At 30.2% G+C, this 16,780-nt stretch overlaps 1 protein-coding gene and 1 long non-coding RNA gene across 2 annotated transcripts; both read left to right on the forward strand.

Annotated features, from left to right (window-relative positions):
* The first annotated feature begins 11,331 nt into the window (after positions 1 to 11,331).
* Positions 11,332 to 13,277, forward strand: LOC103827855 (cyclin-D3-3). The gene is made up of 4 exons (XM_009103417.3): positions 11,332 to 12,259; positions 12,349 to 12,550; positions 12,620 to 12,750; positions 12,847 to 13,277. The coding sequence occupies exons 1-4, from the start codon at positions 11,801 to 11,803 to the stop codon at positions 13,111 to 13,113; spliced, it is 1,059 nt and encodes a 352-aa protein (XP_009101665.1). The 5' UTR covers positions 11,332 to 11,800; the 3' UTR covers positions 13,114 to 13,277.
* Positions 13,278 to 14,178: 901 nt separating this feature from the next.
* On the forward strand, positions 14,179 to 15,601 carry LOC117131744. The gene is made up of 2 exons (XR_004454993.1): positions 14,179 to 14,771; positions 14,855 to 15,601. It is a non-coding gene; the product is annotated as an uncharacterized LOC117131744 (long non-coding RNA).
* The last annotated feature ends 1,179 nt before the right edge of the window (positions 15,602 to 16,780 follow it).

The raw sequence follows: 16,780 nt of genomic DNA on the forward strand, positions 1-16,780 counted from the left end.
ATATTTCTATTTATTTTGTTATTCTTTGACATTCTAATTGTTTATGAACATCTGGATTTTTTCTAATAAATGATAGCTTTGACAACATGACTCTTTAAACATAATTTCATAAAAGGAAGAAGAAATTTATGAGTATATGTGGCCAGACTTGCCCAAAGAAAAAAAAAGAAAAAAAAATGTGGCCAGACATGTGTGAAATCTTTTTGGAAGTTGGGTGACTGACGTTAACGACATTATAAAATTGAAGGTTTCCTTTTCTCGAATTTTTACTTGAGAGGTTGTTTTACGATCTATCTTTAGTTGATGGTTTTATTACTAAAAACTCAAGTATTAATCACAAAAAAATATCCAGAGATCTTTCCTTTATTTTTGGTTGAGTTAATGTTTTTATACATGAGATCGAACTAGGGGTGAGACAGATCCATATATCCGGGAATTTTAAGGTTTCTGGATCAGGATCTGTCGGATCCGTGATTTTAATATTTGTATCTGAATCCGTGGCTCCAGATGAGGAGGCATTACTTTTGATGGACAATGTCACCAACAATGGGAGAGTTAAAAAAAAAATTATTTCATGTGCTTGTGTTTTGTTTTTCATTATTTTATTTTCACACCTTGGAACTTTGGTTTGGTTTTAGATTGATTTTTTTATTTGATGGTAGATATTTTTCTATTTATTTTGTTATTCTTTGACATTATATTTTTAATGAATATTTGGAATTTTTATAATAAATGATAACTTTGACAACATGACTCTTTAAAATTCATATATTATGAAACCAAACCAAACAATAATGTTTTTTGGAATAAAACCGACTAAACAAAAAAAAAACAGTAATATAAAAACCGAACCAAACAAAACTACATATGGTTTTGGCTCCGTTAGCACCACCGCCGTTCTAGTTAGCTTCGTCTCCTCAGTTCTTTGTAGATCTGCTAGTTAGGTGTTGTGTTTGGATGCAAATCTGGGTCTGCGTTTGGACGGCGCGGAAATCTCTAGTCTCTGTGAGGTCTCGTCGGGACTTAGCGGTGGTGGGGTGGAGACAGTCCGTGTGGTTGGTTTGTGCAGAGGTTTCTTCTGGGCTTAGGCTTCAGATTCTTGTTCGCGTGTCCCGGGTTGGAATATCATATGGATCGGATAGGGTATTAGTTTTGGCGGTGGCTTAGGGCTAGTGAGTTTAGTCTGTAGCTGGTGAAGCCATTCAGTCTCTATTGGTCCTGTTGTTCTCATGTTTGTGGTTCTTTCTCAGGTTTTAGTGTCCCGTAAGTTTAGAGTTTGGTCTAGGGTATTGTTGGGTTGGTCTTTGTTCTGTGCTGGGTGTCTCTTTATTTGGAGTTCTACACTTAATTAAGCAGACTTTATTCTAGGGTGTTGGGTTCAGTGATTGATTGTTGTCTGTTTCTTCTTCTTAGAGAGTGTTAGAGGAGGTTTGATTGGCAAGGCTTCGTTTCCTTGTGGTGTTTGGTTGGAGCTTCTATTGAGGGGTATATGGACGTTATGAGTGCGTTATATCTATATCCGAAGGTGGTGGACCAAGTAATGGTCACGCTTGTCAGGTTATAAAGTCTCAGATTCTTGGTTCTTTGGACGTTATCGATTGGCGGACTAAGAAGCAGCGATAAGTCGTGGTATGGGTGTAAGAAGTGGAGGTTATCGTGTGGCGAGCTATGTGCAGTAGCGGTATTTCCCTGATCATTGGTCTTTACTTGGTTTTAAAGTCTGCTTAGTTTTTGTTGTATAATGCTCATGTGTAAGCGCTTAGCTTGTCTTGGGTTTAGTTTTTATGTTTTGTTTCAGTAAGTTGCCCCGCTGTGAGTTTTAGTTACCGCCTTCATGTGGGTTCTTGGTTCTGGGGCTTTCTCGTTATGCCGCCAGCTTGTGTATCAAAACTTTTGTTTCACTTTGAATGAATTTCTATTAGATGGAAAAAAAAATTATCCATGCTTCAGCTGCCTGTCATGGAGTTATAGTTTTATTAATTTTTATGTTATATATAATTTCGTATAGATTATAATCTATGATATAAAGACATGGCCCCATCACCAGCCTGTTTTTTTGTTACTTTTTACCATTTGGTTGTTCTTTTTAATTCTTCTAAAAAGGGAAAGAAATGTCTTAATGTGTAGAAAAGTAAGAAATCACATGTTTCAGTTTTTAAGATATGTGTTTTTGTATTCTTTTGTTTTTACATATATTTATGAAATGATTCAAGAACTGCAATATTTTGTTGATAAGCTTAATACATTACAAAAACAATACAGTTTTTTATTTGGTTGCCTCCTTTTTTCCAGCAGAAAATAACAATTATAGCAAGAACAGTGACGAGGTCTATAAACGGCTTAACTTTTCAGGTTTCACAACTAGTCAAATAGTATTTGTTTTATCTTCGTACTTGGTCTATAATTATGAACTGGTACTAGAAATTAAGTTGGTGGTAATGATGTGAGATTATGTAATAATGAGAATGTACCAATAATGATGGAAAATCATGAATATATGGACATTTTGTACCAAATTTATGTGGATTGGAGCAAAAAGAATTATTATGTTACCTAACAATCTAGCATCTTATAATTGCTTACTAGCAAAATAGCAATACAATAGAACAGTGATTTTTGAAACAATAATCTACTTTAAATGAACCAAAATTGACTTTGTTTTCTGTAACACTTTTTATTTATTTTGGAACCCTGGTTGACTAAATAAACCAAAATTGACTAAAATGTAAATTGTTATAGAAAAGATATTTGTTATCTGTATTTCTTTGTCAGCAATACTTGTATTCTATATATAGAACATACAAGTTTTTTTTTCTTCGATAGTTTAATGAGAAAAGAGATTTCTTTTAACTTAAAAGAAGAGAATTTGCGGTTGATGTACATAAAATGGTAGAAAATTAAGCACTTTGTCAAAAAAAAAATGGTAGAAAATTAAATATATGGAACGCCTACTGTTTGACTACTGCATATTCTTATACAACTGCCGTAGACCTGAATCATACCTGCATATACTCTTTTTAGGATTCATATCTCTCTCTAATATCTTTTTTTTTCTAAACAGACTATTATTCTTATGAGTTTTATTTTTTTTTTGACAAATTTTAGTTTCATTTTCACTCATGTTTTCAGTTATTTTTTTCGCCAAATTTCAAATCCATCTCATAAGAATTATTTAAAAAAATATTAATTCAATTTTTTAAAAAATTATAAATTTTTAATCGTAAAAATCATTAGTTTCTTATATATCTAAATTTCTTATAAATACTGTTTAATTTTAATGTTTGATAATTATAGAAATTTTATATCATTTTTTATTAATTTTATACAAGTTGATATAATATATTTGATGACAAAAAAAGATTTAATATATTTAACCAAAAACTAGATAAAAACCTATCTAAGATTATAATTTTAAATATATAATATATATACTCTTAAATGTAATTTAAAATAAAAAAAATTATTTTTATCTTAATTATATGTGTAATTATATAAAATTTATATTAAAATATTGGTAAGAAAATAATAAAATCTAAAATATTAATATAATTTTATTTTAAAATAAAATTTAAATTTGAAAGATCTCTTGCTGCCATGGTGGAGGAAAATACCTGTATATGTGAAAAGTGAAACTACAAAAACAAAATTTACTAGTGTGAAACAGAGTAAGTATAAATTAGTAACAAAATAATGATTTAGGGAAATTATTACTACTATGTGAACACGTATTATTAGCAACAATATAAAGGGGATTAATTAGACTAGGAAGATGGAGGTAAAAAGTAAAATTTAAATTTAAAAGATCTCTTACTGCATGTGGTGGAGGAAAATATTTAGTATATTTGAAAAGTGAAACTACAAAAAAAAAAATTTACCAGTTTGAAACAAAATAAGTATAAATTAGTAACAAAATAATGATTTAGAGAAATTATTACTACTATATGTGTACACCAGTGTTTTTAAACCCGGACCAAACCGGCGGTCGGACCGGATTGAACCATAAACCGAAAATAATCCGTGTTGGGTTACTGCTAAAACCCAACTAAATCCGTATTTCAAAATATAACTTTTACCTAATGTGCATATAATTTTTTTTTAAAGGTGATGAAGATTTAGACTCATAAGATCTGCGAATAAAGTTTAAATGTGTTTTTCATATTGATTTTAGATTTTAATTATTATTTTTAAGTTTTTCTACACATGGCTATTTAAACATTTTGTTTGATATGATTTGTTTAAAAAAATATGCAAATTATTTATAAAATATCATTAAATTTAGTTTAATCTAAGTAAATATGATCGGATACGGTTCAGATCCGGTCGAACCGCAATGACCCATAACTTAAAAAAATTTGGTTCGCTAGCTGGTTCGGTTTTAAAAACAGTGGTGTATACGTATTATTAGCAACAATATAAAAGGGGATTAGACTAGGAAGATGGAGGTAGAAAGTTAGCATACGGCGTTAAATTCTGGCAGACAAGACGCCATTATTAATTATGACCCAAAAGTTTCCTTTGATCTAATCAACGGAAACACAGCACAACACACACACATTCTCTTAGGTTCCGAATGGTAACTGCGGTTTGAGCGGTGCGGGACAAGCGGCTTAACTGCAGTGCGGTTTTAACAGTTATAGAAACGTATAGATATATGGTATATGTAGAGATTTTTGTTACTGTTAACCGCGGTGCGGAGCAGAGCAGTTCGTAACATTCAAACCTTAATCTAACTTGTTTTGCTTCTTGCTAGTGGAGTATAATTTTTTTCCTAGTATAATTTTTATTAGTAAAATTGTGGGACCATTATTATTATAACCTTCTATCACAACCTGTTTTCCTTCTTTTTAAATTTATACTCCTTTTACTTATTTTTTTAAAAAAGCATGTTCAAAATTTTAAGAGTTTTTTCTTCATGAAATATGCCATTGATACTTTCAACACAAAATTGAGAATGAAACGAATTATTAACTATCACTATATACACTAGAGTACAAAATAAAAATATAAGGTGTTACTTAATAAATATACGTTTTAAAAAAAAGCATGAAAATGTACCAAAATTTTATATACGTAACAAAAGCATAATAAATACACAACTAGATTGTTGATGTGTTTTAAAGTATGCACACAAGATTAACATATACGGAATTACAAAACATAAATGGAAATGATATATAAATGACTCTTCAATTGCTTATACTTAAGGTTTAACTGGTAACTAGATTTTGATCCGCGCTTTCAAAGCGCGGGATTATTTTCGAAACATTCCAAATTTATTTGATATAAATTTGTATTTTAATTGTATCTACACTTAGATATTACAAATGAAAAATTATATTCAATATTTTGAAATTCGACCCGACCCGCAATTAAATTGCCAAATTCGGTGGTTCATATGTAATCCATTTTAGTTTTCAAAAAAAAAACTCTTATTTAAAATTTTTATAAAACCCGTAACAACCGCTAAAACCCGAGATCTGGTTATCGGTTGAACTGATAGCTGACCCAATATGTAATCTGGTTTGATTTATTATTATATTTAGAGTATTGTAATATATATTCATGAACGTTCAGATGAATAGTGAATATATTATGAAATTGATATTCCAATTTTAATACAATTTTAGTCCAACTAAAATTCCATCTTGTTAATGATTTACGTTTGCAAAAAAAATATAATTGTTTATTTAGTTAGTTTACTTTTGTTATTCACATATTATTAGATACTTTTTGATGTTTTGTTTATGGCTTATTTTAAATTTAAAAGTTAATTTCATTATTCGCATTAGAAATGTGAATCTTTATTATTTTAATTTTGATATATATTTTTATTATATTTTGTTCTTAATTTTTATAATTTATGTATATAATTATATTTTTAAACAATTAAAATATTGACTCTTACTCTCTAGCTTCGATTTATGTTAATGTAATATTTTATGATATATTTGTGTTAATATATTTGTTCAATTGGTTTATATTTGATATATATATTACATGTCTGTTTGAGTAATCCGTAAAAAATATATTCATTAAACTATCAATAGTAACATGTTTCATCATATAATTACTATTAATATTTATTTTATAATATATATTTATATATATATATATATTAATACTCTAACTATAAGAATTATATTTTTATGTATTTGGTGAGGGTTTTGAACAATTTTTTTTTTTGCATTTGGATTAATATATAGTTGTATATATACGAATGAATAGATATATATATTATATATATATATATATATAATTATTTATTACATTAATAACTAAAATATAATTGATTAGTTATTTGAATTTTGAATTAATATAAATTAAATTCATTAATTTAAAAAACAATAGATTAGTTAGTTAGTTTCTTAATTTTAGGTATGATGTATATTTAATAATTAAATTAGATATGAGTAGAAATAATAGAAAATATAATTAAATATAATGGTCCAACCTAGACTATTTGTAAGTAGATAAAAATTGCTTCTGTTTTAATAGTATTGATCATTATATGAACTAGGTCCTTGTCCGCGCTACGCGCGGATAGTATTTTATTTTTTTTTTCTTCATATTTTTGTACTATTATGTCAATTGTTTAGTTTTATAAAATGTTATGTTTTTATTGTAAATTTGGAATTAAAAATCTAGTTTTTCCTTACTGTAAAGTAAATTAATTTTTTTGAATCTTACCACAATACATTATACATAAAGAGAATATAGTTGGTCTTTATATTCTTATTTGGTGTAATATTGAAAATTTTGATGGTTTTTTTAAATTATATATATTAGGATTGATTTTCGTGACTATATTCTATAATTGTCTAAAAAAATTGTTTGTCCTATATAGACATCCACATAAATATGGACTTCTGATAAATTTGTTCATTGAGATATTTAGTTTCACTTTTAACTTTATTCTCTTTTTTGACATCCTCATGCTAGCTTGTGGGGCTAGCCAACTTGGTGCAAAAGGGTTTACAAAAGCTGATTGAGATGCGCGTGATCGGACACCTTTTACTAGGCTATTCATACGGAATTTTAAAGCTCTAGGAATATAAGCAATAGAAAGTTCAGAAAATTCTTTAGATACAGCATGTATTTCGTTGAGCTCCGAGTCCAACACAGGCCAATCTTTCTCCTTTTGAATAAGCATAACCAGTTGTTCACAGTCGATTGAAAGACCATCTCTCTGTGTCTAAACTTCAGTATCACTTGCATTGCCCATAGCAAACCTTCAGCTTCCGCTTACAGTGGTGATTTGGTGCGTGTATATCGGTCCTTACTCCAAACAGCATTGGAAAGTCACCATCCATTAACACAAAGTCAAGTCAAGATATGTCTCTTTCATTTATCCAGGATGTCTAGCAGGAGCGTTTCTTTGCGAAAGAACAGTTGTGTCTGTTACCTCAACTCCCATGTCAATCTCCATAATCTTGTCTACACGTTGAGTTATCCTCCAACACTATGCTTCAATTTTATTCGCTAATGGGAAAAACATAATTCCTACGACACTATTAATGATTGTTTTTTTTGTTAGACCGATACGGCAAACTTATGTTTTATTTAACAAAACTCTTATTTTAATTTTGTATTAAAGAATCAATTATATTTTATATTATCCATAATTTTAGTAAATTTACTTATTTGTCATGTTTTTATTAGGTTTTCGCTAAATCATTGATTTATTATTTATTTTTAGCTAAGTCACTAATTTATTAATTTAAAAATACCCTTAATTAATATTATATATATATATATATATATATTAAAATGAATTTTTTATTAGTAATATTAAATTTCTATTTTATATTAAAATTTAGTTAGTTTTTCTTATTTGTCATATTTTATTAGGTTTTAGACTTTTAGATAGGTTATTGATTTATTATTAATTTCTAACTGATTCGCTAATGTGTTAATTAAAAGAATACCCTTAATGAATTTTATATATAATTAAAAACGAATTTTATTTTAATCATATAAAATTTATATGTTATATTAATATTAAATAAATGATTTTAAAATAATATAATAAAATTATCAAAAAAATTTAAAATAAGATAATTCTTATTTATATTTTATAGCTATCTGAAAACAATAATTTTATTATAAAAGTTAAAAAGATACAAAAAATTATAATTAAATATTATTCAAGAAAAAAATATTTATATAAAGATATTTTCTAAACTATTTCTAAGATATGAGTGTTTTAAAAAATTTAACACGGGATGTTTAGAACACGGGATTATGCTTATGAGAGAGTGGCTCGGGAATGGGCTTCGAGATGGGTCGTCATGAGAGAAAGGTAAATGGGGGAGACGGCGATTAGGTTATTCAGAGGATGAGAAAGCTGTGTGCGCTTTGGCTTGAGTCTCAACAATACGTAGATTAGGGTTAATGGGCTGGGCTGGGATAAAGTGAATTATCAGATTGATGGGATTAATGGGCTGGGCTGGGTGAAAGTGAATTATCTGAGTTTGGCTTCACTTCGGCTGATGGCGCAAAACAAAAATACGGAGTCGGAGAATGAGTTAGCGCACAGGAAGCCCGATCGTGATTTTAATTTGAAGCCTAATCTGGCAGTGACGTGGCAATTTGATTGGCCCTGATTATTTTGAGCATGTGGCTAGCTTTAGGAAGCTTAAAAATAGTCCCTTTTATATAGTGGGATATTAAGAATGAGTAGAAAAAAAACGCAGAGGAATAAAAGTAAATGAATGAAAAGAAAGAATATTCCTTATCAATTTTAGTGAGGAACAAATTTATTGTATATTCCTCTAAAATTAAAAGAATGAAAAAAAACTATTCTTTATAAATAAATAAAAAAATTAGGAATAGTAAATAATGCATTATTCCTTTTAATTCTTTAGTCACTAGTTAGACTCTTATATTGAAAAGTTCATGTCAATTTCTGATTACATAATTAATAAAACAGCATAATTTTATCTCAATTATTATAGTTTAAATAGAAAAATTGTAAATCGATATTTAGTATGGTTTGAGACTGGTAAAAATTACAGATACCAATTGTAGAACTACTCTGCAGTTACAAGAATTATCAACCAATATTATGGTAAAATCAATAGAATTGTTCTTATAAAGGATACAATGAACATAATGTTTCTTGTTTTTTTTCTTCTGAAAGGGAGATATGAAATGTGGTAGTGAGAAGTCACTATTAAACTTTATACAAATCTCAGACTCACGCTTGTTATCAATGGCTTCGCTTCCTCTCGTGATTTACTTTTTCCCCATTCCCCTTATTTATTTGTCTTTTGCTTTTTCATTTTTAAATCTTTTTTTTTTTTGAAAAATTCATTTTTAAATCTTTCACCACACATTGCTTTCTTTCACTGTCTATCGATAAAGATCATGAATATATTATATATATGTTAAAAAGTAAAAAAAAACTCTTGCTTTGTTAACCGCGACTAGAAAGGTAGGTAGTAAGTGACACTTGTTATTACTTTTTAGTTTTTACTCTTGTTACAAAAATATTAAACATGTAAATATTACCATCCACGATAGAAAACTTTTGTTGATATTTTTTTCAATTTACTATTTATTGTTAAATATTTAAATGTACCGAATCTTAATTTATTGTATAGTTGTTTTGTACTAACTAATAACTATACTACTTGTTCCACAATTATTATAAATTGACTCAGTTATATGATATTCCTTACTATATGAGTTGCATTTATGTATCTCGAGCGTTAAAGTTTGGTATAACTTTTTCAATATTACAACGAATACAGTTACGTTTTAATTTTCTCCACATGCCTTTAGTATTAGCCCCTGTTCGAAAACGCGGCCAAATCGGACGATTACGCGCCGCCGAGGCGCTTGGCGGTGGTGGGCCGTGGCGATTCCGCCATAGTCGGTAAGAAAATCGGAGCCTGCAATTTTTTTTTTCTTTTTGAATGATCAAAATCGTGTGTTTAGTGGTAGATTTATGTAATTGGGACATAAACAATACGAAATCACATAAAACTTTGATGATGTAGGGGAAAATGAACATGGGCGGCCATGAAAATTGCTTGAGATGTCCAAAACCCTAAAAAAAATTGGGAAAAAAAGATGAGTTATTTACATTTATGTCACTCATTAAAAAAAAATAAAATAAAAAACAACAAAATGAGGCGAGCGCTACTCGAACCTGGGTGATGAGGATGATGTCTAGAACTTTTACCACTAGACTACTATAACATACCTATACATTTCTCACAAACTAGAAAATATAACACTATATACCCGATAATTGTAAAAAAATACATAAAACTAGGCCCCGCGTACTCCCCATGTACTCCCCGATTTTTTGATAACTCGCTAGGCCTACACCGACCGCCCGACTAGCGCCTAGCGTAGTCTTGAACAGATTAGCATATAAAGCAGCGCGAATTAAACTTGAAATGTTCATCAAGATCAAGCTATTATATTTAGAAAAAACTTTATGGGATAAACAAAATATGATAAACTAATTTAATAAAAAACAATATAAAAGCTCGAGCGTTTTAATAGAACGAGGTCTTCTTAAAATAAATACATAATATATACATAGTATTGTTTTTTTCGTTACGGTTATTGTTTATGTTTTTGCTTTTACAAATGTGCATGTCAGCTCGTTGACCATATAAAGCTTCTCATTCGTCCACGTAGATTTTAATCTGACAATATGTGACCCCACGAGTGATTTTATATGATTGTTATATCTATTTGAATCATCCTTTCCGTATATCATATTTAAATGACGGGGAAACACATTACTTTTATTTTATGTTTCAGACAATTTTTACTTGATGTAACACCTAATATAATGATCCAAGTCTTGCTTTTAAATGAAATAGACAATGATTTCACATAATGTAATTTTCAAAGTTTGCATAATTTTTAAGAACTCACACCGGTGAAATAATTAAAATACCTTTTTTATAATACATTATACCAAATTATTAGTGAAAAGAATATTTACTTGTATTATTTACTTGTAATCATCGACGCTCAAAACCGAAAGGTGACAGAAATAATTAATGGTCAACGATTTACCCACCACTAAGAACTCCAACACTACCTCAAGATCATCGCGTAAATTGCACACTCCAAAAGAAATCATCTAATATACATACGATGAGTGCGTGAGTACAGCGCATTACGTATCACCAGCCAAGTAGCTACCTCTTAATTAATTTATAAATTATCTTAAAATAACACTTTTTAGATTTACTGATCTAGTGATTATAAAATTTTAATATTTAGAAAGTGAAAGATGAAAAATTCTCAAAATAATATTAACTAAAATTTTAAAACTTTTTATGTTATAATTTTAATATTCAGGAAGTGGCGTAAGAGTTTAGTGTTTTTACAAAATGAATTATTGCTATTTATTTTGTCATAATTTTCGGCGCAGTAGAAATATTTATCCACTAATTTATCTCAATTTACTTCAATTTATACATTAATTTTGATAAAAATAATTAAAAGAGAATTGTTTTTTCCATTTTTGGAAATAAAAACAAAGAAGTAGGGTTTCATCAATTTAATCGCGCGCCAAACATCCGAATAATAATAGACAAACAAAAAAAAAAGGAGACAGGAAAAATTAATTAAAAAATAAAAATAAAATAAAAATAAATAAAAAAAGAGGACAAGCGTGAGATTAAAACCCTTCACTTTCTTGGCATTTGTCTTCACTACTTTTCTTTCTCTGCAGTAGCATCCATAGGGGGGAGAGAGAGAGAGCTCTATAATGGCAGAATGACCAAAGTACTTTCACAATCTCTTCTCCTCCCAAGAGGAAGATAGATAGATGGCTTTAGAAGAAGAGGGAGAGGTTCAAAACGCACCGTTTTGTATGCTTTTCTGTGAGGAAGAGAGGAGTCATGAGTTAGAGGGAGATGAGAGCGTTGTAAAGTTTCCGTTTTTCCATCTGGGTTTTCTCGATCATGACATGTTATGGGATGACGATGAGTTGTCGAGTTTGATTTCGAAAGAAAACGAGTTAAGGCCGTGTCTTTCCGACACAGTCTTAGATGAGTTTCTCGTTCTGTGTCGTGAGAAGGCTCTTGATTGGATCTTTAGAGTGAAAACGTATTATGGGTTTAATGCGTTGACGGCTCTACTCGCTGTTAACTACTTCGATAGGTTTCTTACGAGCAGGAAGTTTCAGACAGACAAGCCATGGATGTCTCAGCTTACAGCTGTGGCTTGTCTGTCTTTAGCTGCTAAAGTTGAAGAGATCCGTGTTCCGCTGCTCTTAGATCTTCAAGTGAGTTTCACTCCTTTCTCAGATTCAGTTTATGTAATGTCGCGTGACTGTTCGTTGAAATGCCTCTCTTTTTGTGTGTGTTTGGTAAGGTGGGAGATGCGAGATATGTCTTTGAGGCTAAGACTATACAGAGAATGGAGCTTTTGATTCTCTCTACTCTTCAGTGGAGGATGCACCCCGTGACTCCTATCTCATATTTCGATCACATTTTCCGTCGATGCAGCTCTAAATCTCACCACGACTTGGAGTTCTTGAGTCGATGTGAATCTCTGTTGCTCTCCATTGTTCCTGGTAATGCGTAGACCTCTTGACTTCACATGATTTTCATTGGATCTCTTCGATGCTAAATTGTGTTTTCAGATTCGAGGTTTCTAAGCTACAGCCCTTCGGTGTTGGCCACTGCAATAATGGTCTCTGTCGTTGGAGATTTCACGACGTGTGACGAAGCTGAATATGAATCTCAGCTCATGACTCTGCTCAAAGTCGATCCGGTATGTGGTTTTAGTAATATGCTTTTGGATCAGTAAATGGCAATGTAGTTAGTGTTAAGATCAAGAACTGATTCCATATTAATATTGACTGAACAGGAGAAAGTAAATAAATGCTATGAGTTAGTGTTAGATCACATTCCGAGCAAGAAAAGGATGCAACCCGCTAGTCCAACTGGTGTATTTGATGCATCATTCAACTCTGATAGCTCGAACGAGTCATGGGTTGCTTCTGCTTCTGCTTCAATGTCTGCATCACAGTCTCATGAGCCTCTATTCAAGAGGAGAAGAGTGCAAGAGCAGCAAATGAAGCTGTCTTCAATAAACAGAATGTTTCTCGATGTGTTCACAAGTAGTCCTCGCTAATAATTTAGAAACATATAAGATATGTTTTCCCCTGTTTTACATATTATCGGCTATATGGTAAGGCAGAAACATTATGTGTTTCACTTGGTTCTTTTGTTAATGGACGGATTCAAATGGTGTACTCTTCAGTATTTGATAATTTTAAAGATCTTTTACTTGTTTCATGGGTTGCATGATGATCAAATTTCACCTTAAATCTTTGCAATTGTCACAATCTTTCTTGAACACCAATGTTATCATTATGCTACTTGTCCTTTTCTGGAAAAATCACATGACATTATTTGTTATTTATTTAGTACAGATTTGAGAAATTTGTCAATTGAATTAAAGAGACAACTAAAGAGTTGGTTGGACAAATAGAACCAAATAACGCTCTTCTTCAAATCATTTATTCATGGTTCCCTTCATAAACACCGTCGTTATCATTGTTCTGAAAAATCACATGACATTATTGGTTATTTACTTGGTACAGATTTGAGAAAAATTTCCATTGAATTAAAGAGACAAGTAAAGAGTTGGTTGGCCTTCTTAAGCATTGTTGGCTTCCACAAAACATTTATTAATGGTTCCCATTTCTAGAGGTTTTGATTTGAAAGGATATGAAGTGAGACCAAACAATTGGGTTGATTTGAGTACTTGTTTCCTTTCTGTAGTGGTGAAAAGCAAAATGGTGTGGGTAAGATATGCACATAACATACGTACACATATCTCATTATTTTGTTATATTTGCAGTTGCTATGTCATGTCAAAACATTAAATAAAAATAGAATTTTTTACCTTCTAGGGCACATTTTGTCTTTGGAATTACACATTAAGACACTTCTTGCTGGAGGTACACATTCTTCATGTACAATGTCATAGATACCCTCAACCTTATCTACAACTAACTAGATGAACTAACTGTACATCCTAACTAAGGTTAAAAGTATTTTGATTTATTTATTGAATATTATTTAATGGTTTGAATTTCGAATTTCGAACAAAATATATGTTCATTAAACATTATCCTATCGTCTTTTATGATTACCACAATTGACAAACCTTACAGTAGCTATTCCACCCCCCTCGATTATCTCCTTCATCTTCACCTTCTTCACCAAATCTAACCCAGAAACCAATTATCAGTTATGATCGAAACCCCGGAAATTTTTGGCAGTAATGATCGAAAGTGCTTATAACTGTCAGAATCAAGCTATAGTCTCTGTTAACTTTCGATTTGAAGCTCCTCAAACCACTCTCCGTCCAGTAAAAGCTGTTGAAGATGTTCATCGCAGACTCTGTTCTCTATCATATCCAAAAGGTTGGTTCTTCGATGCATCAATTTTGTTTCTGTAATTTTAATTGAAGTTGAAGCTGAGGGATTATGTTTGTGTAACTCTGCTCAAAGCTGAGAGATTTTTATTTATTTTGGCTCTTTTTTGAAGCCAGCGATCTTTTTTTTTTTGGGAAAATGATTCAGTTAGACATACATTAGTTAACAAGACTGACATTTTTGATCTAGTATTACTTGTTTAGCATTTTAATTGATTGTTTGTATGTCGTGTCAATACTCCTTTGTGTTTGGTTACTAGTGGCTCTATTCACAGTTTAGTTGTTTCAATATCTTGCAGGAGCTCGATTATACGCAAGTGAAGGACCTAAAGACTACAATCTACTTGGTAATGTGAAACCACATTTCTCAAATCAACATTAATCCTTGTCCACATTTTCTTATAGACATTAATTGTGTCCATATCCACAGCTTACACCTACTTCTCCTCAACTTGATGTGAAGAAATCCCAAGATATTGTTCGTCCTGAGAGTTTGAGTTTGTTAGCTGAAGGTTATGATCGATGTGTTCAAGTGTGTTCTGAATATGCTAAAACTTTTTATCTTGGTTGGGATCTTCTTCTTCTTTCATTGCTGAGTTTTATGTCCACGACATATATGTCCACATTTTATATATCCATATTTTCTTTGTCCACAAACAATTAATCTACAAAAAATATTTTGTCATGATAAGTTTTTCATATCCAAATTTCTAAAATATACTAAAATGGATATTAAAATGTTGACAACAAAAAGTTATAATTTATTATGTCTAATTTATTTATTGATATACTTTAATATGTCAAAATAAATCACATAAAGAAAGAGAGGGTAATTTATAATAGTAATTTCAAAAAAATCAAATAAATCCAACCCTATGATCTAGTTTCAACAAAATGGACAATATATATGTCCAACCTTATGATTTTTTGTATCCACAATATATATGTCCACATTTTATTTGTTCACAAACATTTAATGGACAATTTTTTTGTGGATATGATTTTTTATATTCAAAATTTTAAAATATATTAAAACGGATTTTAAAATGTAGAAGAAAAAGTTATAATTTATTATATTTAATCTACTTATTTATATACTTTAATATGTTAAAATAATCACATAAAGAAATATAGGAAAATTGATAATAGTAATATAAGAAAATTAAAAAATTATAATCCTACAATCTAGTTTAAGTTGCACATCTAATAGCTTAAAAGACCATTTTCTATACTGAATTGTTTTTTATACATTTATTATGTCTGTGGTCATCTTTTTTCACTATCCACAATATATATATCCACGTTTTATTTGTCCATAAACACTTAATCTACAAAAAAAAAAGATTTGTCATGATATGTTGTTAATATTCAAATTTCTAACATATACTAAAATGGATCTTAAAATGTTGACAACAAAAAGTTATAATTTATTATGTTCAATTTATTTATAGATATACTTTAATATGTCAAAATAAATCACATAAAGAAATAGAAGGGAATTGATAATAGTAATTTCAAAAATTTAAATAAGATCCAACCCTACGATCTAGTTTCCCCCCCCCCTCTCCAATCTGATGGCTTAAAATCTACTGCTGTGAAATTCAAATCGATTAGATGTCCATCACCGTTGGATTAGATCACATCCAATGGTTGTAATGTGTCCCACTTACCTATAAACAAATCTTGATAACTCCTACTACAAAACACAAACGTAACTAAATGGGGTCCCCACCAACTAGACACAAATCCACACAATCTTGCTCTCCACTTCAGATTACTCAGCGAAGGGCAATTCTGTCTGAACGAAGCCTCTCTCTAGAAGAAAAGTGTCCCTCCAGCAACATGTGTCTTATCATGTTAAAAAAGTGAAAAAAGTGTCCTAAATGGTAATGCACTCATAAAAATACCTTCCATGAAGAATCTTGTTGTTACACAGAACCAAATAGCATTGAAGAGATTCAAACAAATAATAATAAATAAAAGGAAAATTGAAGATTTTGGTTGGAAAGGAATGAATGTACCAGTCCAAAACCAAACCACTCAGAAGGACTATTTGTTCTCTGATCTCTGAGATCTTGGAAGTAGTACTAGACATTTTAATATTAGAAGAAGAGAAACACTAAATTCTAAAGCAATAAATAATAAAAGGTTGGGAATTAATCTTTCCCTTAGGATGTTAGGAGTTTCATAAAGTTTCAAAGATTAATCAGTGTGTCAATTAGGCAGTAGAAACGCTGAGAAAATTACTCTCAAAGACACATTTTAACTTTACAATATCACAATAAGTCACATTCTACTTGCAACACACATTTTCTTTGCATAATATCCATAATACCTCTTAATTGGGTTTACCTGG

Source organism: Brassica rapa, chromosome A01 (genome assembly GCF_000309985.2).
Source record: "Brassica rapa cultivar Chiifu-401-42 chromosome A01, CAAS_Brap_v3.01, whole genome shotgun sequence".
Lineage (NCBI taxonomy): Eukaryota > Viridiplantae > Streptophyta > Magnoliopsida > Brassicales > Brassicaceae > Brassica > Brassica rapa.